The 20,925-nt window shown below is 43.4% G+C and overlaps 1 protein-coding gene and 1 pseudogene across 1 annotated transcript in view; one reads left to right on the top strand and one right to left on the bottom strand.

Annotated features, from left to right (window-relative positions):
• XK (X-linked Kx blood group) overlaps nt 1-15,986 on the bottom strand; it is a 62,683-nt gene extending 46,697 nt beyond the window's left edge. The window contains exon 1 of the mRNA XM_036746836.1: nt 15,434-15,986. Coding sequence (XP_036602731.1) covers nt 15,434-15,678 — 245 coding nt within the window. The 5' untranslated portion in view covers nt 15,679-15,986. The remainder of the gene's footprint in view (nt 1-15,433) is intronic.
• Nucleotides 15,789-20,199, top strand: LOC118837311 (annotated as a pseudogene).
• The last annotated feature ends 726 nt before the right edge of the window (nt 20,200-20,925 follow it).

The raw sequence follows: 20,925 nt of genomic DNA, 5'->3' as shown, positions 1-20,925 counted from the left end.
CTATATGGATCCCTTTTAAGACCAAGCACCAGATCTTTTGCTGAACAGCTGTGGTGGGGTGGAAAGACATTGGACTTCAAATCAGGGGATCAGGATTTGAACATTTCCCCAATCGGATCTGCAAATTCTTACGTATAAAATGAAGGATGACCTAGCACTAAGGTCCCTTCTAGCTTTTACTCCTTGTGTCTAACTCCTAACTAGTCATAATGATTACTAAGGTCAGTTGTTTGGAACCACACAGAAGAAATGACTGGCTGAATTGTCTACTTTTCATTCAGTTGTGGCATCATGAAGCTGAGTCTAAGACGTATATTTCATAGCATCACAGCAACTTCTATGCAAACCGCATCCTAGCAAACCTCTAACAGAGTTCTCACCACCAAGGTCCTTGGCACCATCAAATGGTTCAATGTCAGAAATCAATGTGGTTTTATCAGCCAGTGGAAATGACATTAAAGATGATACATTATCATACATTTTGCTGCTGTAGCCAAAGCTAGCATGGGACCTTTTCATCTGACTTGCTGCTGAAACCCTCTCTGTGATGTCTCCCCTGTTACAATGTGAGCTCCTTGGGAGCAGGGACCGTGTCTTGCTTTTTTATTCATATCCTTAGCATAATGCTTTACACATAGTGAACACTTAATAAATGCTTTCTCATTGACTAATTCATGGAGAATAAAGAGGAGAGACATCTAAAGAAATTTAATAATTTCACATTGGCATATGCTTTTAAGATTCACAAAGCACTTTCTCACAACAATGCTGTAAAATAAATATATTACTCTACCCATTTTAGAGTTTTAAAAAATGGAAACTAAGAGCTTAAGTGAATTGGTCACAGTCTTACATCTAGTAACTGGCAGAGTTCAAACCTAAGTCTTCTGATTCTAAATTCAGTGTTATTTTCACTATAGCAATTTTCACAAGAAAAGACAACCCAGCATTTCTACAAACACCCTTGATATAGCTGTATGTCCCCTTACACAGTATCAATGGCCAGTTGTTTTTATGTTTTACTTTAAGGTTTGCAAAGTAAGATTCTTTTTTTTTACAAGCACAGTAAAAGATAAAATTTATTTCATTTTGTATCAAATAGAGTTCAAAGTTGGGTTGACAGAAATTCTAAGGCGATAGGACTGGGAAAAGTTCCAATCAGCTTCCACTGTGGAAGACAATCTCCAGTTGATGAGCAGGGAAGCTCTCCTTCATCATGAAGGGGGTGATGCTCCTCTTCTTGCAGGGAAGGCTGGAAATGGAAGGCCCCCAGCCAGTGAGCCTGGTAGTGGATGAAGATTTCCTCCTTGGTGAAATGCTCAGAGAGATGAATAGCGGCAAGCTCAAACATGAGAGTCGACTGGAAAGAGAGTCATGGGGCCAGCCTTTGTGCCTGGAAGTGGGGGACCAGGAGAAAAGAAGGGTGTGACGGGCTCCGTGAAAGCAATAGAGTGGAATGCATAAATGAGAGAGCTCTGGAGAACATTGTAAAAGACAAGAGTGCCAGAAGAATATTCCAGGTACACCCCAACCCTGGGCACAGGGCATTTCATTCGATAGTTCAACGATCCAGGATAGGATTGTAATAAGTAATCCTCTTCTTTCTTGACACAGGAAAGCAGGAACAGAGAGTCACAGGAGTCCGCATTCCTCTTCCTTTTCCTCCTCAAATAGGGGGTATGGATCCCCAGTATCCACTGAGGTAGTTGAGTCACATCCACTTCCCAGTACTGTCTGCCTGAGCTGAAGGCCTGCTCAGCAAGAACAGCATGGAAAGCAGAGTCTTCAGGATGCTTGGTCTTCACCTGCCAGCCTTCTGCAGCCTTCACACTCTTCAGGTCTTCAGAAATAGTCACACAGGGACTGGCTGCTGTGGGATCCATTGTGATGTCCACTCTGAATCGTCTGAGCATCTCGATCATGCCAGGGATGGGGTATTCTTTCAGCTCTGGGAAGACAATCTTGGCCCTTTGGGACAGCACTGACTCAGTCCTTCCCGGCAACTGCTTGACTTCCTGTAGCAGATTCACATTGGGTTGGTGGTCAGCTTCCTGCAGAACTAGCATGAGGTCCTGGAGGGTTTGCCTATGCTGGGATAGTCTGTCCTGGTTTGCCCTTTGGTCTTCCATTATCCTTTCAAGACATTGGCATTCTGCCTTCTTCAGGAAGTAGTGCAGCTTGTTATATTCTCCTGCGATCATCCAGGCCCAGTCAACAGCAGGTCTCTCCTCCTGATCAAGAAGTTCCTCAGTTTCCTCCAAATGCTTCCCCAAGTGTCTCTGAATGTGCTGCAGCTTCTTCCTGCATTTGTGAGCAGCCTCTTCTACAGGAGACAGTTTGTGAGCCCCATGCTCTGGGCTCTGGGAACATCCCACACACAATGGTGTCTGGTCATCTTCACAAAAGAGCTTGAACACTTTCTGGTGCCTGCCACAGTGGTTCTGTCCTTCAGTACTCTGCAAATGCAGGGAGCAGAGCTCTTTGCCCATGTCAGTCAGCTGTGCCAGGATGTTATTGACTGGGAATTCTTTGACTGGGGACACTTGCCTGCATTCAGGGCAAGAGAAAGCTGTAGCTCCAAGTGTCCAGCTCTGGGAGAGACATGATCTGCAAAAGCTGTGCCCACACCAGATAGTGACTGGCTCAGAGAAGTAGTTCCCACAGATGCTACAGGTGATTTCCCTCTGAAACTCCTGCAGCTTTTCCAAAACAGCAGCCATTCCCCTCTCTCCAGTGGCTTCTTTTCTGCAGGGGCTGAGATGAAAAGACTTCAGCTTCAGTGAAGGCAAGGCTTTGGAGGGGAAGGATGGTCTGCTTTTATAGGAGGTGGCCCCTCCCCTTTAGGGCCTCCCAAAGGAGGTGTGAACTCTTCTAGCCTGCAATTCTGCACTGTTAACCCTTGCTGGTTCTGGCAGCGCTGAAGTCCCAGGGTTCACCTCTCTGATTGGTACTCCTTTGGATGCCCAGGTTTCACCGAGCCCTGAGTGCTCTTAGGAGGACTGTTAGGAAAGCATGGAGGTTCAGCTCAATGGATTTTCAGATCGGATCTGTCCACAGACGCCTTGTGGACAGAAGAGTCTATCAGCAGGTTCTTTCCTTTCCCCTTCCTCACCCAGTGGGTTCCCCAGTCTTCTCAAGAATCCTTTTCATCCTTCCCTTTCCATCCACTTACTGAGAGTCACAGAATTTGAGATTAGCAAGGGACCTCTCTGGCCATTTATTGCCCGCACACATGAAGGCCATCCCCAGGATAACAAATGCAAGAAATGGCTGTCTGTTCTGGGCTGCAGGAGGGAAGTGGCCACCCACATTGGGGTTCTCTTGACTCTTTCCTATTGCGGTGACCTCCACATCTGCTTCCCTGCTAACTGGCTCAAAACCTCAAGCTCTACCCACAAGCCAGCCAGGATTAGGATGCAGGCAACTCAAGTCAAGGACTTTTCCCAGTTTCTCTACAGAGCAATGGGCACCTCCTCTGGCACTTAGGATCTCTAAGAATTTTCTGAGGAAATGAGATGTGAAGTGACTCTCCTGAGCTAACACACCCAAAAGTGGCCCAGGAGAGGATTTGGACCTAGGTCTTTCTGACTGCATCCAAGCCCTGTCCACTGCATTTGTGAGCACAGGTAATATTGCATAGAAGTTAGAATGTTGCACCGGGAATCCTGAAGAAAGGATCAAGGTGTTGCCTCTGTGACCCTGAGGACATCTGCCAGCTTCTCTGATCCCCCAGAAGCTAAAGGCAAAACCCTTAGCTTACAATCTCAAGGGAATCTGGAGGGCCTGAATCCACTGAGCCTGCTTGGATGACTTGTTTCTATTCCTAAGAGATCTGAGAAGGACTTAGAGGTGAAAACAGAATGTAAAGCTGGGAGATCTCACCCTTGCTACTCTACTCTCTCTTTTGGCTTGGAAGTCGTTCATAATGCTCAAGCTTTCTCTTCCTCTGCATCCTCAGAGTCAGCAGCAGCAGCAACTGTAGCAGCAGCAGAAGCAAAATCTCCATCAGGCAACTCCCTGTTTCCAAGGAGCCGAGAGATTCTGCCCACAGAAAAGAGGGGTTGGCTTGTCTCCCACCATTTTGAAGTTCTCATCCATGGCACTGCTTTTCATGCTTCTCTTGATTCTTGTGTTTGAAAGTCAAATTTTCTATTCAGTTCTGGTCTTTTCACTGGGAAAGCTTGAAAGTCCTCTATTTTATTGAAAATCCATATTTTGCCTTGGAGCATAATACTCAGTTTTGCTGGGTAGGTGATTCTAGGTTTTAATCCTAGCACCATTGACCTCCAGAATATTGTATTCCAAGCCCTTCGATCTCTTAATGTAGAGGCTGCCAGATCTTGAGTTATTCTGCTTGTGTTTCCACAATACTACAATTGTTTCTTTCTGGCTGCTTGCAGTATTTTCTCCTTGATCTGGGAGCTCTGGAATTTGGCAACAATATTCCTGGGAGATTTCTTTTTGGGATCTATTTGAGGAGGCGATCTATGGATTCTTTCGATTTCTATTTTGCCCTGTGGCTCTAGAATATCAGGGCAGTTCTCCTTGATAGTTTCTTGAAAGATGATATCTAGGCTCTTTTTTTGATCACGGCTTTCAGGTAGTCCAATAATTTTCAAATTCTCTCTCCTGGATCTATTTTCCAGGTCAGTGGTTTTTCCAATGAGATATTTCACATTGTCTTCCATTTTTCCATTCCTTTGGTTCTGTTTTATAATATCTTGATTTCTCATCAAGTCACTAGCTTCCACTTGCTCCAATCTAATTTTTAAAGTAGTATTTTCTTCAGTGGTCTTTTGGACATCCTTTTCCATTTGGCTAATTCTGCCTTTCAAGGCATTCTTCTCCTCATTGGCTTTTTGGAGCTCTTTTGACATTTGACTTAGTCTGTTTTTTAAGGTGTTGTTTTCTTCAGTGTATTTTTCAGTATTTTTTGGGTCTCCTTTAGCAAGTCATTGACTTGTTTTTCACAGTTTTCTTGCATGCTTCTCATTTCTCTTCCCAATTTTTCCTCTACTTCTCTAACTTGCTTTTCCAAATCCTTTCTGAGCTCTTCCATGGCCTGGGACCAGTTCATGTTTTTCTTGGAGGCTTTTGGTGTAAGCTCTTGCACTTTATTGACTTCTTTAGGCTGTATGTTTTGGTCTTCTTTGTCACCAAAGAAAGAATCCAAAGTCTGAGACTGAATCTGGGTGCGTTTTTGCTGCCTGGCCATATTCCCAGTCAACTAACTTAACCCTTGAGTTTTTCAGTGGGGTATGACTGCTTGTAGACTAGAGAGTTCTATGTTCCACGTTTGGGGGGGGAGGTGCCGGCTCTGCCACACCAGCACTGCTCCTTCCCCAAGAACCCCCAACCTGGACTGGGCTTAGATCTTCAGCAAGCTGTGAACTCCTGCTCTGATCCCCCACTTAATTCCTCCCACCAGGTGGGCCTGGGGCCAGAAGCAGCAGCAGCTGTAGCTGCCCCACCTCCGCTGCCCCCAGGGCTGGAAGCCGAACCTCGAGCTCCTTCCATTCCCGAAGCTTTTCCCACTAACGTTCTCTGTTGTCTTTGGTGTTTGTGGGTCGAGAAGTCTGGTAACTGCTGCAGCTCACTGATTCAGGGCTCTAAGGCCCCCTCCGCCCGGCTCCTGGTCTGGTTGGTCCACGCTGCTCAGGCTGGGCTCTGCTCCACTCTGTTCCCAGCTCCCAGCTCCCATCTCCGTGTGGGATAGACCTCACCCAGAGACCATCCAGGCTGTCCTGGGCTGGAGCCCTGCTTCCTTCTGCTGTTTTGTGGGTTCTGACATTCTAGAACTGGTTCAGAGCCATTTTTATAGGTTTTTGGAGGGACTCGGTACGGAGCTCACGCTAGTCCCTGCTTACCAGCCGCCATCTTCTCATGTCCCCAGTAAGATTCTTTTGAATTAAGTAGACCAAGAATTATTGTGTCCATGTTACAGATGAGCCAACTGGGGCACTGAGAGGTTGACTTGCTTGTGATTATTCAGCTTCTATGCAGATAGAATGGGGAAACATGATCAGTGATGTGGTTTTCATATATGCATCTAGACAACATTAAAGAGAGCTTTTTTAACTGGGTAATTTTTCAGAATTATTTCAAAAGGGATATACAAGGAGTATCCCTTACAGGAATATATAAGCAGTTGCCAACTTCAACCCACTCAACTTCTGCATAAATCTTACATATGAATGACCACCAGATGGTGGCCACAGAAGTTCCCTTTCCTTTCCCTATGGCACAATTTTGGGTTTCTCTCTCTTCCCTTCCTTCTGTCCCTTCTTCCTCAGAATCTAGGCCAAGTTGTTGCTTGAGATTGCTCCTCAAACCCACTATCACCTCAAACGAGGGGCAGTCCGGAGAGGGATTGTCCAGAGTGGGACGATCCAAAAGACAGGACTTGTAGTCAGGAGGGAAGTGGGAAAGTAAACACTAATGATATTTCCTTCCTCTTTCTTTTCCCTATCTTGCCTATTGCTGTTTTTCTAGCCTCAGTGCTACTTTGATCCTGATCTATAAGAGCACTGGGCTTGGAATCAGAGTTTCTGAAGTGAATTCCCATATCTGCTAGTTACTATCTGTGTGGTCTCCGACAAGTGATGTTCTCTCTCTGACCCTCCCCTGTAGAATGAAGGATTTACACTAGATAATCTCTGGTGGCTCAGTGATGGTCCTAGAATCAGGAAGATTCATATTCCTGAGTTCAAATCCAGCCTCAGACACTAGCTATGTGACCCTGGGCAAGTCACTTAAACCTGTTTGCCTCAGTTTCATTATCTGTAAAATGAACAGAAGAAGGAAATGGCAAGCCGTTCCAGTATCTTCACCAATAAAAGGCCAAAGGTGGTCATGACTGAAACAACTCAACAACAACAGCTTCAAGTCCTGTGAATCTGCCAAAGTATCCCCAAATCCTAAGCCACTTCCATATTTCCTACACCAAAATGCCTCAGAAGCCCTGTCCTGTCTCTGAATCTCCATTTCCCTTTAGGACCTGTGAATGAATGTGAGGGATACCCTGTGTCTGTTTTTCTTCCTGCTTCAGTCCTTTGTATAGATGTACTAGTATACATATATAGCTCCTATGTGGATTTTTCTTACGAAACCAAAGAGAACAAAGAGGATGCGCAAATACGTGATTCAGTTTGTATTAAAAAGAGAAAAGGGAAGGCTACAGACCCAGAGAAGAAAAGAAAAGTGACAAGTGGGAGACAGACTAGGTTGAAGAAGTTTTTTGTGGATTTCCACTTACCTATCCAGCGTCTTTCCCCCAACCCTTCTCCTGCTCCTCAACCTATCCCCTGCAAAAAGGTGAGGAGAAGAGTAAGGAGAAGGTCCTCTTGGGTCTGCTGGGATTAAGGAAGAGATATTTCTGGTATCCCAAGAACTCTGTAAATGTTTTCCCAGGAAAACAGTGTTACCCAGTAGGGCTAGATTTTCTAGCAGTACTGAAACCATGCTCTCCTTCAGATACACTGTGAACTAAATAGTAAGCAGTTGTGGACTGGTCTGGGTTATTTTTACAGGATTTTTAATAGGATTGCTCCTATGGGAAATTGGCTTTCTTCCACTTGAAATAAAAGGGCAAAACTCTAAAATAATCTTAAAATATCAAAATCGCTAAATACATCATGCTACAACATTCCTTATTTCACTTAGGAGAAACAATTTTGACCTGTTTGGACAGCTGAGTAGAGTTCAAATAAAAATAGAAGCAGAAATGAACTAATTTATATATTTGTATATAATGTGTACAATATTATATATTAATTGTGCATCTGTGAGGCACATGGCTATGAATAATACATTACTTTTTCCAGGTGCATCAACTATATAAGATTCTCATTAGTTCAGAAGGATAAACTATTCATTACAATGAAATCTCGGCTGTATAGACTGCTTTTCTGGGTCTTCATATTTTGCAAAGAAATTTGTCTAAACTTTCATGTACAAGAATGCAACACTAGAAATATGAAGGAAAAAAGTCCAAGCACCCATCTCACTTATCTGGAACACAGTGGAGAACTGGCAAGAGTAAGCGTAAAAGGACTTTAAGCAGCCAAGACTGTTGACACTTAGTCATTGCATTAAAGCAGCGCTTTTCAAACTCTGTTCTGCAGAGCCCTGAGATTCCCATGAAGCAGAACAAACAGGTTTGTGAAGAGAAAACATTGCAGGGGAAAAGATACAGCACAGCAGACTCTTAAATTTTAAAAAAATACCACGAAGGATAATTATGAAATTGAAAGGTCTCAAGAGACAAGAATGCAAAAATGCCCCGTCAATTATACAATGATAATGACCTGTCCCCTATTCAATTCTCCCTGTCACTATCCAAGATAAGGCTTTCATCTTGTTTGAACCATTGGGATACCCTCTTTAAATACTTTTCCAGCCTTTCATAGAATTACCAAAAGAAGCTTCCTAATAAGGAAGTTAGCTGGTCGCTCAATGCATAGGCCCTGAACCTGCATTTAAATATGGCCTCAGACACTTACTAGCTGGGTGACCTACTGGGCAAGTCATTTACATTCTGTTTGCCTCACTTTCCTCAACTGTAAAATGTGGGCAATGATAGCACCTACCTCCCATGGTTATTGTAAGGACCAACTGAGATAATATTTGTAAAAAAAAAAAAAAAGCATTTAGCACAGTTCCTGGCCCATTGTAGGCACTGCATAAATGCTCATTCCTTCCCCTTCCCTAATGCACAGATCTCACACAGTGAATCCCCGGAAGACAAAATGCAAACTCTCTTGTCTTTGCTGTCCACCATATGGTCTCGATTTACCTTTTCAGTCATATTTCATGTCACTCTACTTTAATCTTGCTACATTCTAGTCCACGTACACCATCAGTAGTCCATCAGGCTCATTTTATACCCTCCTACATTCACAAAGAGCTTCCCTTGTGCTTGGAATCTGATGCCTCCTTATCCCTTTTTTATTGAAATCTGTGTCTTCCTTCAAGGTCCATTTCATGAGTTATCCATTCCATATGCCTTTCTTGTTCCTCCAGTTAACAGTCATCTCCCTTTCAAATTTTTGGAAGGCATTTTGTCCTGGTCTCTGCTTTGTCTCTATCAAATTCTATCTTGTATCACACATTGTACTAATGTATGCTATATCTTTTCATTATACTCTAAGCTCTTTAAGGACAGAAATTGAGTTATTTTCATTCTTGACTTCCTAATCCTGCTCAGTAGATGCTTAATAAATCTCTGTTGAATTAAATTGAAAAATGTCAGCTTGTAAAAAAACACAAACAGTTTGCAAATAAGTAAGGCAATGGACTAAGACTAGCAGTCCCAATTTATCTTTCACTTGAAAGGGCTAAGTTGCTAAACCAGCTTTATTTATAATTCCTAACATATTTACAATTGAAACCATTGATTTCCAAACCATGACGGATGATCCATGAACTAGTACAGAAAAAATAAATATGATGATGGACAGTTCTAATTGAGGTTTATTTCTAGTGATGATGATAGTCTCTGGATAGCATGTCAAACATTTTTTCAAATAGTCCTATGATTCCAGCAACATTACAAAAGCATTTACCATAATTCGCTTTTATATGGAACTTAAAAGTTGGCAAAGTGCCTTATATATGTTATCTTACTTGAGTCTCACAAACCTATGTAGTCTTACAGGTATTATTACTTCAGTTTAGGGGTGGGAAAACTGAGGCAGCTTGTAACTGTCAAGAAGCATGAATGGAACATAGTTCTTCCTGACTCCAAGTCCAGCAATATGGCCATTACACCACTCAACCTTAAGCAGGAAGTAGAAAGCTTTAAAACTAATTGACCATGTCAACAACTAAAACAAAAAAATCATATGATCATGTCAATTCGTCAGAAAAAACTTGACAAAATACAATACCCTTTCCTATCAAAAATACTACAAAGTATAGGAATAAAAGGAGCTTTCCTTTGAATGACAAGTACTATCTACTTAAAACCATTAACAATCATTGTCTGTAACAGGGCTAAACTAGAAACCTTCCCAATAAGATCAGTGGTGAAGCAAGGATGCCCATAATTATTACCACTGTTATTCAGTATTGGGTCAGAAATGCTAAGTATAGAAATAAGGGAAGAAAAAGAAATGAAGGAATTAGAATAGGCAATGAGGAAACAATACTATCAGTTTTTGTGGACAATATAATTAGGGAATCCTAGAGAATCAACTAAAAAAGTAGCTGAAACAGTAACTTCAACAAAGCATCAGGATATAAAATAAACCCACATAAATCACTGGTATTTCTATATATTACCAACAAAGTCAAGCAGGAAGAGATAGAAAGAGAAATTCTATTTTAAAAACCTGCAGACATTATAAAATATTTGGCACTTTATCTGCCAAGACAAACCTAAGAACTACACGACATAATTACAAAACACTTTTCACGCCAATAAAGTCAGATCTAAACAACTGGAGAAATATTAATTGCTCGTAGGTAAGCTGAAAAATGACACTTCTACCCTGAATTAATTTACTTATTCAGTTCCATACCAATCAAACTACGAAAAAGTATTTTATAGAGCTAGAAAAATAATAGCAAAATTCATCCGAAATTTTAAAAGGTCAAAAACATTAAGTGAATCAATGAAAAAATGTGAAGGAAGATGACATAGGAGTGCTAGATATCAAAATATATTTCAAAGCAATAATCATCAAGACAATCTGGCACTAGCTAAGAAATAGAGTGGTGGATCAGTGGAATAGATCAGGTATACACAGTAGTGTATACACAGTAGTAAAGGACAATAGTAATCTAGTATTTGATAAACCCCAAAATCCAAGCTTTTGGGACAAGAATCACTATCTGACAAAAATTTCTGGGAAAACTGGATAGCACTTTGGCAGAAACTAGGTATGGACCAACACTGACACCATATACTAAGACATACTCAAAATGGGCACATGATTTAGACATAAATGGTGCTAACATAAATTAGGGGAGCATGGGATAGTTTACCTGTCAGATCTATGGCTAAGGGAAGAATTTCTGACCAAACAAGAGATAGAGAGCATTACAGGATGTAAAATGGATAATTTTTTCTTACATCAAATTATAAAGGTTTTGCACAAACAAAACCAATGCAGCTAAGATTAGAAGGAAAGCAGAAAACTGGGAGAAAAAAAATTTATAGCAAGTTTTTCTGATAAAGGCCTCATTTCTCTAATATATAAGGAACTGAGTCAGATTTATAAGAATATGAGTCATTCCACAATTGATAAATGGTCAAAGCACATGAACAGGCAGTTTTCAGATGAAGTATTCAAATCTATCTATACTCATAAAAATTCTCTAAATCACTATTGATCAGAGAAATGCAAATTAAAATGGCTCCAAGGTACCACCTCACATCTATCAGATTGACCAATAAAAGGAAAATGATAAATGTTGGAATGGAGGTGGAAAAATCAGGACACTAATGCACTGTTGGTGGAGTTGTGAATTGCTCCAACAATTCTGGAGCATAATTTGGAACTATGCCCAAAGAGCTATGAAACTATCCCTTTGATCCAGCAATACCACTACTAGGTCCATATCCCAAAGAGATTAAAGAAAAAGGAAAAGGACTTATATGTACAAAAAATATTTATAGCAGCATTTTTTTGTGGTGGCAAAGAATTGAAAATTGAAGAGGATGACTATCATTTGGGGAATGGCTGAACAAATTGTGGTATATGATTGTGATGGAATTTTTGTTATTGTTGTTCAGTCATTTCAGTCATGTCTGACTCTTCATCACCCCATTTGGGGTTTTCTTGGCAAAGATACTGGAGTGGTTTGCCATTTCCTTCTAAAGCTCCTTTTATAGATGAAGAACTAGGCAAACCACTTAAGTGACTTGCCCAGGGCCACACAGGTAGTAAGTGTCTGAGGCCAGATTTGAATTCAGGAAGATGAGTCTTCTTGACTCCAGGCCTGGCACTCTATCCACTGTACCATCTAGCTGCCCCCATGATGGAATGCTATTGGGCTATAAACAATAATGAACAGGATGGTCTCAGAAATACCAGGAAACACTTACATGAACTGATGCAAAGTGAAGTGAGCAAAACCAGGAAAACACTATACACAGTAACAGCAATATTAAATGATGATCAACTATGAATGACTTAGCTATTCTGAGCGATAAAATGTTGCAAGACAATTCCATATGACATGTTCAAAACTGCAATCCACCTCCAGAGAAAGCACTAATGGACTATGAATGCAGATTGAAACATAATTTTTAAACTTTCTTTATTTTCCTGCTTTTTTGCAACATGGCTAATATGGAGGTGTGTTTTGCATAATTTCTCATATATAGTTGATATCACATTTCTTGCCTTCACAATGGGTGACAAAAAAGTGGGAAGGAGAGAAGTCAGAACTCAAATTTTTTAAACAAATGTTTAAAATAAATGAATGAATGATTAAATAAAAAGAAATTTAAAAAGAAAGCTTTAAAACAATTTTAGAATTTCCAAAGCAAAAATATCACTAACTGAAAAAAATTCCTCAAAATACTGGCTCACGTAAATAAAGGGCAAAAAGAACATAACTTCAAAGTTCTTTACAAAGTGAGCTATGGTGTCTAATATTGTTCTCATTTAAAAACCCTTACTGATAGTAAATAAACACATTGTTTTGTCTAAGTAACCTATTTCCAATATTGTTAGATTTGGGATAAAACTAATGTGAAAAATAAGATTTTTTTAAAAAAAATCACTGTTGTGTTATTTTTTAACATTAAAGCAAAGTTTTGGGGTCACTCTGTATTTGTGTAAATGTATGTGGGGATTTGTGCCTGTATATGTGGGTATGTGTGTGTGTGTGTGTGTGTACTAGCCAGTAGTAGAATATTATTAATTAGACATTTGCAAAGTCCCCGCGCCTCCCCCCCCCAAAGGACTCCATTAAAGCTTTGCTTAAAGGATTTCATTACTGCAAAAAGTTTCAGTATCCACTCTATACTTGAGTCCCTGACTCAAGTTACCACTCCAATCAACAGTACGCTTTACTACCTTCTGAAACAAGGGATGCTGAAAGTAATCTAAACTCTCCTTGATGTCTTGTGGCATATATATGAATGTTGTTTATCATACTTGCTTTTGAGGTACACAGAGGGGTATATCTCTCTACTAAATGGCTTCAGCCCACTGTTTGTTTTTTCGTTTTATTACTTCTTGTCTATGCTTTTAATGTTTGTTTAATTTTTTTGTCTCCCACTCTGCTCTCAGGAAATCTATTAGTTGTTGCAGCAGTCCACACTCATACTAGCTTCTGTTCCCACTTCTTATTTGGTGTTTCAAATTTGTTATAATTATGTGTACAATAAGAGCAAAAGGTTCATAGTACGTACCAAATCACACTCCCCTTTCAGTAAAATGCAATGGCTGAGAAGCTGAGAGGGACCATGAGCCAAGGAAAAGACCAATGGATTTAGAGTCATAGGTCTTGTCACTTGCTACCTGTGTGACCATGATCAATTCACTTAACCTCTTTGGGAGTCAATTTCTTCATCTGTAAAGTGAAGGGTTGGACTCAATGAACTCCAACTTCTCTTCTAGGTCTAAATCTATGATCCTGTAATTCAATTTTAGTTGCCAAGAGGTTTGTTTGTTTATTTATTTATTTTGCTTTCTTCCAGCTCCTTGGTTTCATGTTAGATGAATAAGACTGCTGCTGGTTCAGGACCTTATAGATGGAGATCAAGTTCAACCCTTTCATTTTTTTTTTTTGCTTTTTGGCAGGGCAGTTGGGGTTAAGTGACTTGCCCAAGGTCACACAGCTAGTACATGTGTCAAGTGTCTGAAGATGAATTTGAACTCAGGTCCTCCTGACTTCAGGGCCAGCGCTCCACTCACTCTGCCACCTAGCTGCCCCTTTCATTTTCTACATAAAGAAACTAAGGCACAAACTGTATCAGAGCCACACGGGCAGTACATAGCATATAGCAGATCAGCAAGTCATCAGACTCTGGTTCAAGATTCTTTCTGCTAAGCCATGGAGATGGCTGATTCTGGCTAAAAACAGATTGATGAGATGTTTGCTTAGAGCAGAGGTGAGGAACCTGCAGGCTTGAGGCCACATGTGGCCTTCTAGGCCCTTGGGTTCTTGTGACTGAGTCCAAGTTTTGAGGAACAAATCCTTTTATTAAGGGGATTTGTTCTGTGAAGTTTGGATTCAGTCAAAGGGCCAGAGTTGAGGACCCAGAGGGCCACGCCTCTAGGCCACAGGTTTCCCATCCCTGGCCTAGAGTCCCCCCATCTTCTCTCTTTAAAATTATTGGTCTATTACAAAGATTCATAAGCTTTTTTTTTTTTTGTCACAGACCCCTTTGGCAGCCTGGTGAAGCCTACGGATTCCTTATCAAAATAATGTTTTTAAATGCATAAAATAAAATTCATAGAATTATAAAGAAAACCAATTACATTGAAGTAAGTTAACAATTTTTTTTAAAAAAAGTTTATACATCCAATGCTAAGCACTCTTGGCCTGTTACATCCTGAGTTTCCTTTTATACTTTCCATGGTTATGACATAGGTGGGCACTTTTTATTTTGCTATCTCTAAACATTATTTTTTTCTGAGCCTTTCAATTAGTTAAAGTAAAATTTCCCCTCATTCACAGAATATTAAGTATTTGGGTTTGGCAGAGATAGATAAACAAGGGACTGTTTTGATAATAATCTGAACAAATGTTCCAAAAGAATGCTGAATGGCAGGTACTTTTTTTTCATGGCTACTAATACAGGACCTTTAATTGTACATGCCCACAAGCCTAAAAAAGACAGGAAAGTCATTCCAACAACACACTACTTACACACACACTCCTCTGCATTAGAACTCAAGATGCAGAATATAGGGGAAAAACACAACACATAAGAATGGCAGTATATATTTCGATTTCTCTTTACACAGACCTGGGAAGGGTGTGGCATGCTTTCTTTTCCAAGAGTTTGTCTATATACATGCACAAGTAATATCCTGACAACAACCGATATTACAGTAGAAAAAATCGGGTCTATTTATTTGGTAGCTCAAATTCTGCAATCGTCTGCATTCTTGGTGACAACAGCTCTGATCTGCATGATGGGAGTAGAGACTGACAGACAAGTGGGGATCTTTTCCACCACCAATGACTTTATACTGTAGTCCGTGCATCTACCGCCAATGTTGGTACATGAGGACCTTCGTCCCTCTCTTTCCCTCCCGCGTTGAGGGCCCCCTCCGTCTCCAGTAGGCCGCGGGGGGGCCCACCTCCCCTGTATCGGCCTGAAGCAATAGATATGGCTGGAAGGGAGGAGCGCGGGGAGGGGAGATGAAAAAAACGAAAGTGCTCCCAGTTGGGGCAGAGGAGAGTAAGCCGCAACAAACACTGCCCCGCCCCCGGCCACCCACGCCCCGGGCCCCAGGCTACCACCCACCTGATCAGGGGTCCCAGCTGCAGCATGTGCAGCAGCAGCACCAGCGGCCGGTCCCTCTTCAGGTCTCGGTGGATGAAGATGAGTGTGAACTGCACCAGCACGCAGGGCAGCAGCGCGAAAAGCAGGGTCAGGGACAGCCAGATGCGGTCCCCGGCCGAGTCGTAGGTGCTGCTCAGGTACAGAGCTGTCACGGTCTCGGCCACGAACAGAAACACGGACACCAGGACGGAGCCGGGGAATTTCATCTCCACCCCCTCCCACGAAGTCACCGGGCCACCGCGGCTGCCACCCCCAGGGCCCGCGCACCAGCCTGCGCCGGTTATCTGTGAGCGCCAGCAGCGGGCGGGAGAGGCGGATGACAAGTGCCCGATAGGTCCATCTCTCCTTCACTGGTGCTCCCTCTCTCCCGACTCTTGCTCCCTGCCAGCTCCGGCCGCCGCGCTGCTGATCCCCCCACCCCTCACCCCCTGCAGCGCAGCCCAAGAGAAAAGGCTGCCCGTGGTGGGAACAGCTGCTGCCTGGTGAAGTTGGACACCCCTGGCCTTGGCCACCCGGCGCGACTGCCGCAGCTTGGCTGCCCAGTCCCTCGGGGTGGAAGAAGAGGGCGGGGAGAGAGGGCAGTGGCAGCGCGCTGGCCTTGGCCCCTACTCAGACCTGCTTGGGCTCATTTCCAAGAAAGCGTTAGCTGGTTTGTTGTGAGCCTGACCTAGTGCAGCTTAGCGAGATCTGAGCGCTGCTGACAGGTGGCACCCTTGAGAGGAAGGGGGTGGGGGAATGAAAGGGGCGGGGATTCAGGTGTCCCCTTTCTGGTGGTGTTCCCCAAGCTTCTTTTTTTTCTCTCAAGGTTCACCTTTGCACCTCTGGGCTCACCTCCAACCCTACGCATCAGAAACTCTTCCAGGATTTACCTGGGCGAAGAGGAAGCACAGGGATTGCGAACTTTATTTCCCTCCACAGGCTCTAAGGCAGCCTACTTTCAGTCCTTAAATAGTCATGCCGGTGCTGGTCAAATACAACAACAGTACATCCCCTGGGTCCTAGAGTTCCTTATTGAAGCTCTCCGGGAGGGAGGTCCTGTGAGGAGGCAGAGCAGGCAGTGCGCGGCACAGGCTGTGTGGCTCCCTCTGCCTGGCACCACCATGTAGGCTGTGTCAAAGTAGACCGTATTGCGATTTGTTCAGCAATGCTGAACGCAAGCTTATGGTGGCTGTGACCTCCCAGCTTTATGTATAACGTCTCAACCTTTATGCTGAGACTTCAGCCAAGAGTGCTGGAACAACAGAAGGGAAGTTACACAAAAAAGAGCTGAAACTGGTGGCCTTCTCTCTCTCTCTCTCTCTCTCTCTCTCTCTCTCTCTCTCTCTCTCTCTCTCTCTCTCTCTCTCTCTCTCTCTCTCTCTCAATTTCTTTTTTGAAATGCCGTGTCTGTGGCCAGTATGTAGCTTTCCTGAGCCAAAAAAGCTGTCCTATTTCTTAGTTTCAAGGATGCCAAGCTGTCAGTGGTAGAATATGACCCCAGGACCCAGGACCTAAAGACCCTCTCGCTACATTACTTTTAGGAGCCTGAGCTGAGGGATGGCTTCAGCCACAATGTAAACACACCTTAGGTGTAAGTGGCCCCTGATGGGTGCTCTCCAATCATATTGATCTATAGAACATGGCTTGTTGTGCTGCCTTTCTGAAGGAAGAGCCTGGCAGAGGAGCATGAGGGGCTAGTAGGGGAAGGGCAGAATTCAAGGTCCCTGCCAAGGTACATTACTGATGTTCAGGTCGTGGGTGAGAAGTTCCTGACATCACTGATATGAAGTTTCTTCTTGAGTACTATGAGCCCTTTCTCATTTTGTCGGCATTGTCAGCATTGTCTGTGCTCCAGAAGAGCATTTGGCCCTAGGGAGTGACAACCCTTGAGCTGCACAGCTGTTATGGCACATGGAGAGTCATTGAACCTTTGTGTAAGGATGAGGATGAGACTACCAAGGGGGAGGAGGCAGAACAGGAGCCCAGCTCCCCAGAACCGAGGGTGGAAGTGACATGGCTTTCTCATTCTTAGCTGGAAGGTTTCTACCAGGGTTCTATAGACAAATCCTGATCATGGAGCTGGATGCAAGTGGTTTTGCCCACTGTCTATGCTGGTAACATTGGTGACAGTAGCTATATTGTCCAGGTGTCACCCCTCAGTATTCATCTGCCAGAATGAGTGAACCAGTTGCACTTCATTCCTGTGGACCTGAGCTCTCCCATTGTGCAATGTACTGTCAACAATCCTTATGGGGTCATCATGAGTGCTGAGGGTCGTGTGACTACATTTCTTCTGAAAAGTGACTTTGTGGGGCAGCTAGAAGACTCAGTAAGTAGAGCACCAGCCCTGGAGTCAGGAGGACCTGAGTTCAAATGCAGCCTCAGATACTTGACACACTTACTAGCTTGTGACCTTGGGCAAACCCCAATTGCCCTGCCTTCCCCCCTCCAAAAAAAAGGTGACTCCTTTGAGGGCAAGAACCATCACCTGGCTCTTCACAAGCCCCCTTTTCCATCACCAATCAAAGGCGGTTGCACTCTGTGTACTAGGATGTCAATAGGATGTTCACCACTGACAGCAGGGTGGCTGAGCCGGGGATGAGCTGGGAGGTCTGGAGACTGAGGGTCTGGGACCTGAGAGCAGCCTCATAGTGGATGATGAAGAAGAGATGTTGTATGGAGACTCCAGTTGCCTGTTTAGCCCTGGCAAAGGAGAGGCTGGAAGGAGCAGTTTCCCCGCTGCTGACTGGGACCCTCTCCCATACAGTGCAGAGCTTACCTGCTGGTCCAGGCCGATAAGAGAGTGGGGCCATGGGAATCTATCATATCCCAGATTGTCACCTGGTGTTGCTAGTAAAAACTTTCCCTGTTGGGCAACAGGTACCAGTAGACAGCTCCTTTGTACGGCCAGTCACCCAGAGTGACAGGAAGAAGGAAGAAGTGACAAGGCAATAACTTTCTCTTGTTAAGAAGGTGTTACTGGTTGTCTTGGGCAACCATCACCTCCATCTCTACTTGGTGGTATGTAGACCAGGAACTGTCTGTCTACGTGGCCTTTGCCAGCTCAGCCAGAGCAACCTCAAGCGGGATTCGAAAAGGTTCCCCACAATATGAATTTCACAGAGAAGTCAAGGTCATCAAGGAAGAAGCCAGAGGAGGAGATGGGACTGAAGAAGGTGCTGGGGCTTGGGGCTGTGTGGCCCGGTCCTGTCACTTTGGAGATATTTTTGACTATTCAGGGGTGTTTATCTGTGGTCCTTCACCCCACTGGTTGCTGGTGACTGGTTGGAGAGCCCTTCAAGTGCACTCCATGGGTACTGATGGCCCCGTTAATGCCTTTGCTTCTTTCCACAATGTCAACTCTTCAAGGGAACTCCTGTACTTTTAACAGACAGAAGGAGCTTCTGAAGTGTGTTTCTAGCCTGTTTGTCATATGATGCTCCCTGGCCAGTAAGACAGATACCATTGAGATTCACAGCTCACTATATTGCCTATCCCATGGAGTCCAAGGTCTATGCTGTGGCCACCAACAGCAATGCCCTCATCCTCGAATAACAAGCAAAGTGTAGGAGCTTGAGACAATAGAGTGAGATGAACGATATATCTACCCCTTGCAAGAGGCTTTCTCTATCCAGCTTCTCTGTCCAGTCACTTGGGAGGCCATTCCCAATGCCAGGATTGAGCTGGAAGAATGGGAGGATGACCTGCAGGAAGACAGTGCCCTCTGCAGTGATTAGACTGTGTCTGGCTTCAACGGCTAGTGGTTGCTAGAACCTTCTTCATGCAGGGGGAGAAGGTCACGTGCTAAGGTAGGATTCTCGCTATGGGCATGATTGAGGTTGTTCCAGAGCCGGAAGCCTCTGACAAAGAACAAGTTCAAAATGCTATATAAGAAAGAACTAAAGGGCCCAGTGACAGCTCTCAGTCACTGCAAGGGCCACCTGGTTCAGCAAGATTAACCAATTAAGCCATTGGCCCAAAAATCTTTCTATGAAATCTTCAGGCCAGTGAACTGATTGGCATGGCTTTCATTGACCCACAGGTCTACATTCACCAGATGATCAGTGTGAAGGATTTCATCTCCAACCAGCTGATGGCATGAAGAGCATTTCTCTGCTTTGCTACCAGGAGGAGAGCAAAACTGTCCTGGGATGCCAAATACCTGGAGGTGTACAGTGCTTGATTTGGCTTTCTGGGGTCAGATCAGGACAGCAATCTCATGGTGTACATGTATGTGCCTGGAACCCAGGAGAGTTTTGGGGGGATGTGGCTGCTGTGACAGGCAGACTTCCCCATGAGTGCCCATGGAAACACATTCTTGAGGACACCATGCATGAAGATGGCTGTAGGGCCAGCAAGCAATCCATTGTCTGAGAGGCAGTGCATATCCCATGATTTGCCACATTAGATGGTGGCATTGGGCTCCTATTGCCAAGGCAGGAGAAGACATATCAACAGCTGCTGATGTTTCAAAATACCCTGACATCTAGGCTGCCCCATCATGCTGGCCTTAAGCCCCATGTGTTTTGGATGATGCATGTTGACTGTCACATTCTACTGAATGCTGTACTCAATGTCCTTGATGGGGAACTCCTTAATCATTTTTCTACCTTTGCACCATTGAACATGAAAAGCTTGCCAAGGAGACTGAGACCACACCTGACCTTATTTTGGATGATCTGTTGGCGACTGATCATGTTACAGTTCATTTCAAGTTGTCCTATCTCAAATACATACTTCTGGATTAAAAAAGGAAAGAACATCGATGTCTTCAGTCACCTGGTTTGTACTTATAGAGGACTTGTGTCAAAAATCAAGCTGCACAAGAAGAAATATGGCATGGAATACATGCATGCAAATCTGTCTTTCAGTCAATTTCTTGTCTTTCACCTTCACTGATTCCCTACCCCATTCATCATTCATTGATTTGCCAGAGTCGTCCTTCTTTGGCAAAAATCTTCTTTCACTCAAAAATCTTCAGTGTCTTTACATAGTCCATGGAGTAATACTCAAACTCTTCTGCCTGATATTCAAGGCTGCCTACAATTGAGTGATAACCTCCCTTTCTAGTCTTAAATTACTCTTCATATATAAACTGGATTACTCTACTTCCCTGTTCCATCTTCATCCCAGACTTCTACTTTTTCCCACATTGGTGTCTGATCAATTCATTTTCAATATCTCCTTTCCCTTTTTGTCTACTGAATTCTTAAAAAAAAATTTATTGGTACTTCGTTTTTTTTTCCAACTTCATTTCTCAATATATTCTTTCCCCCTCCCCAAACCAGGGAGCCACCTCTTATAACAAAGAAAAAAGAAGGGGAAAAACAGTTCAGCAAGATTAACCAATGTATCAACCAATTCTGACATTATGTACAGTGGACCACTTCCATAGTCTCCCACCTCTGCAAAGAAGGAAGAGAGGTACATTCTCCTATCTCTTCTTCACAGTTGTGTTTCTGTTCCTTCTAGTT

Source organism: Trichosurus vulpecula, chromosome 2 (genome assembly GCF_011100635.1).
Source record: "Trichosurus vulpecula isolate mTriVul1 chromosome 2, mTriVul1.pri, whole genome shotgun sequence".
In the NCBI taxonomy this organism is placed as follows: Eukaryota; Metazoa; Chordata; class Mammalia; order Diprotodontia; family Phalangeridae; genus Trichosurus; species Trichosurus vulpecula.
This window is presented reverse-complemented; position numbering and strand designations above follow the sequence as displayed.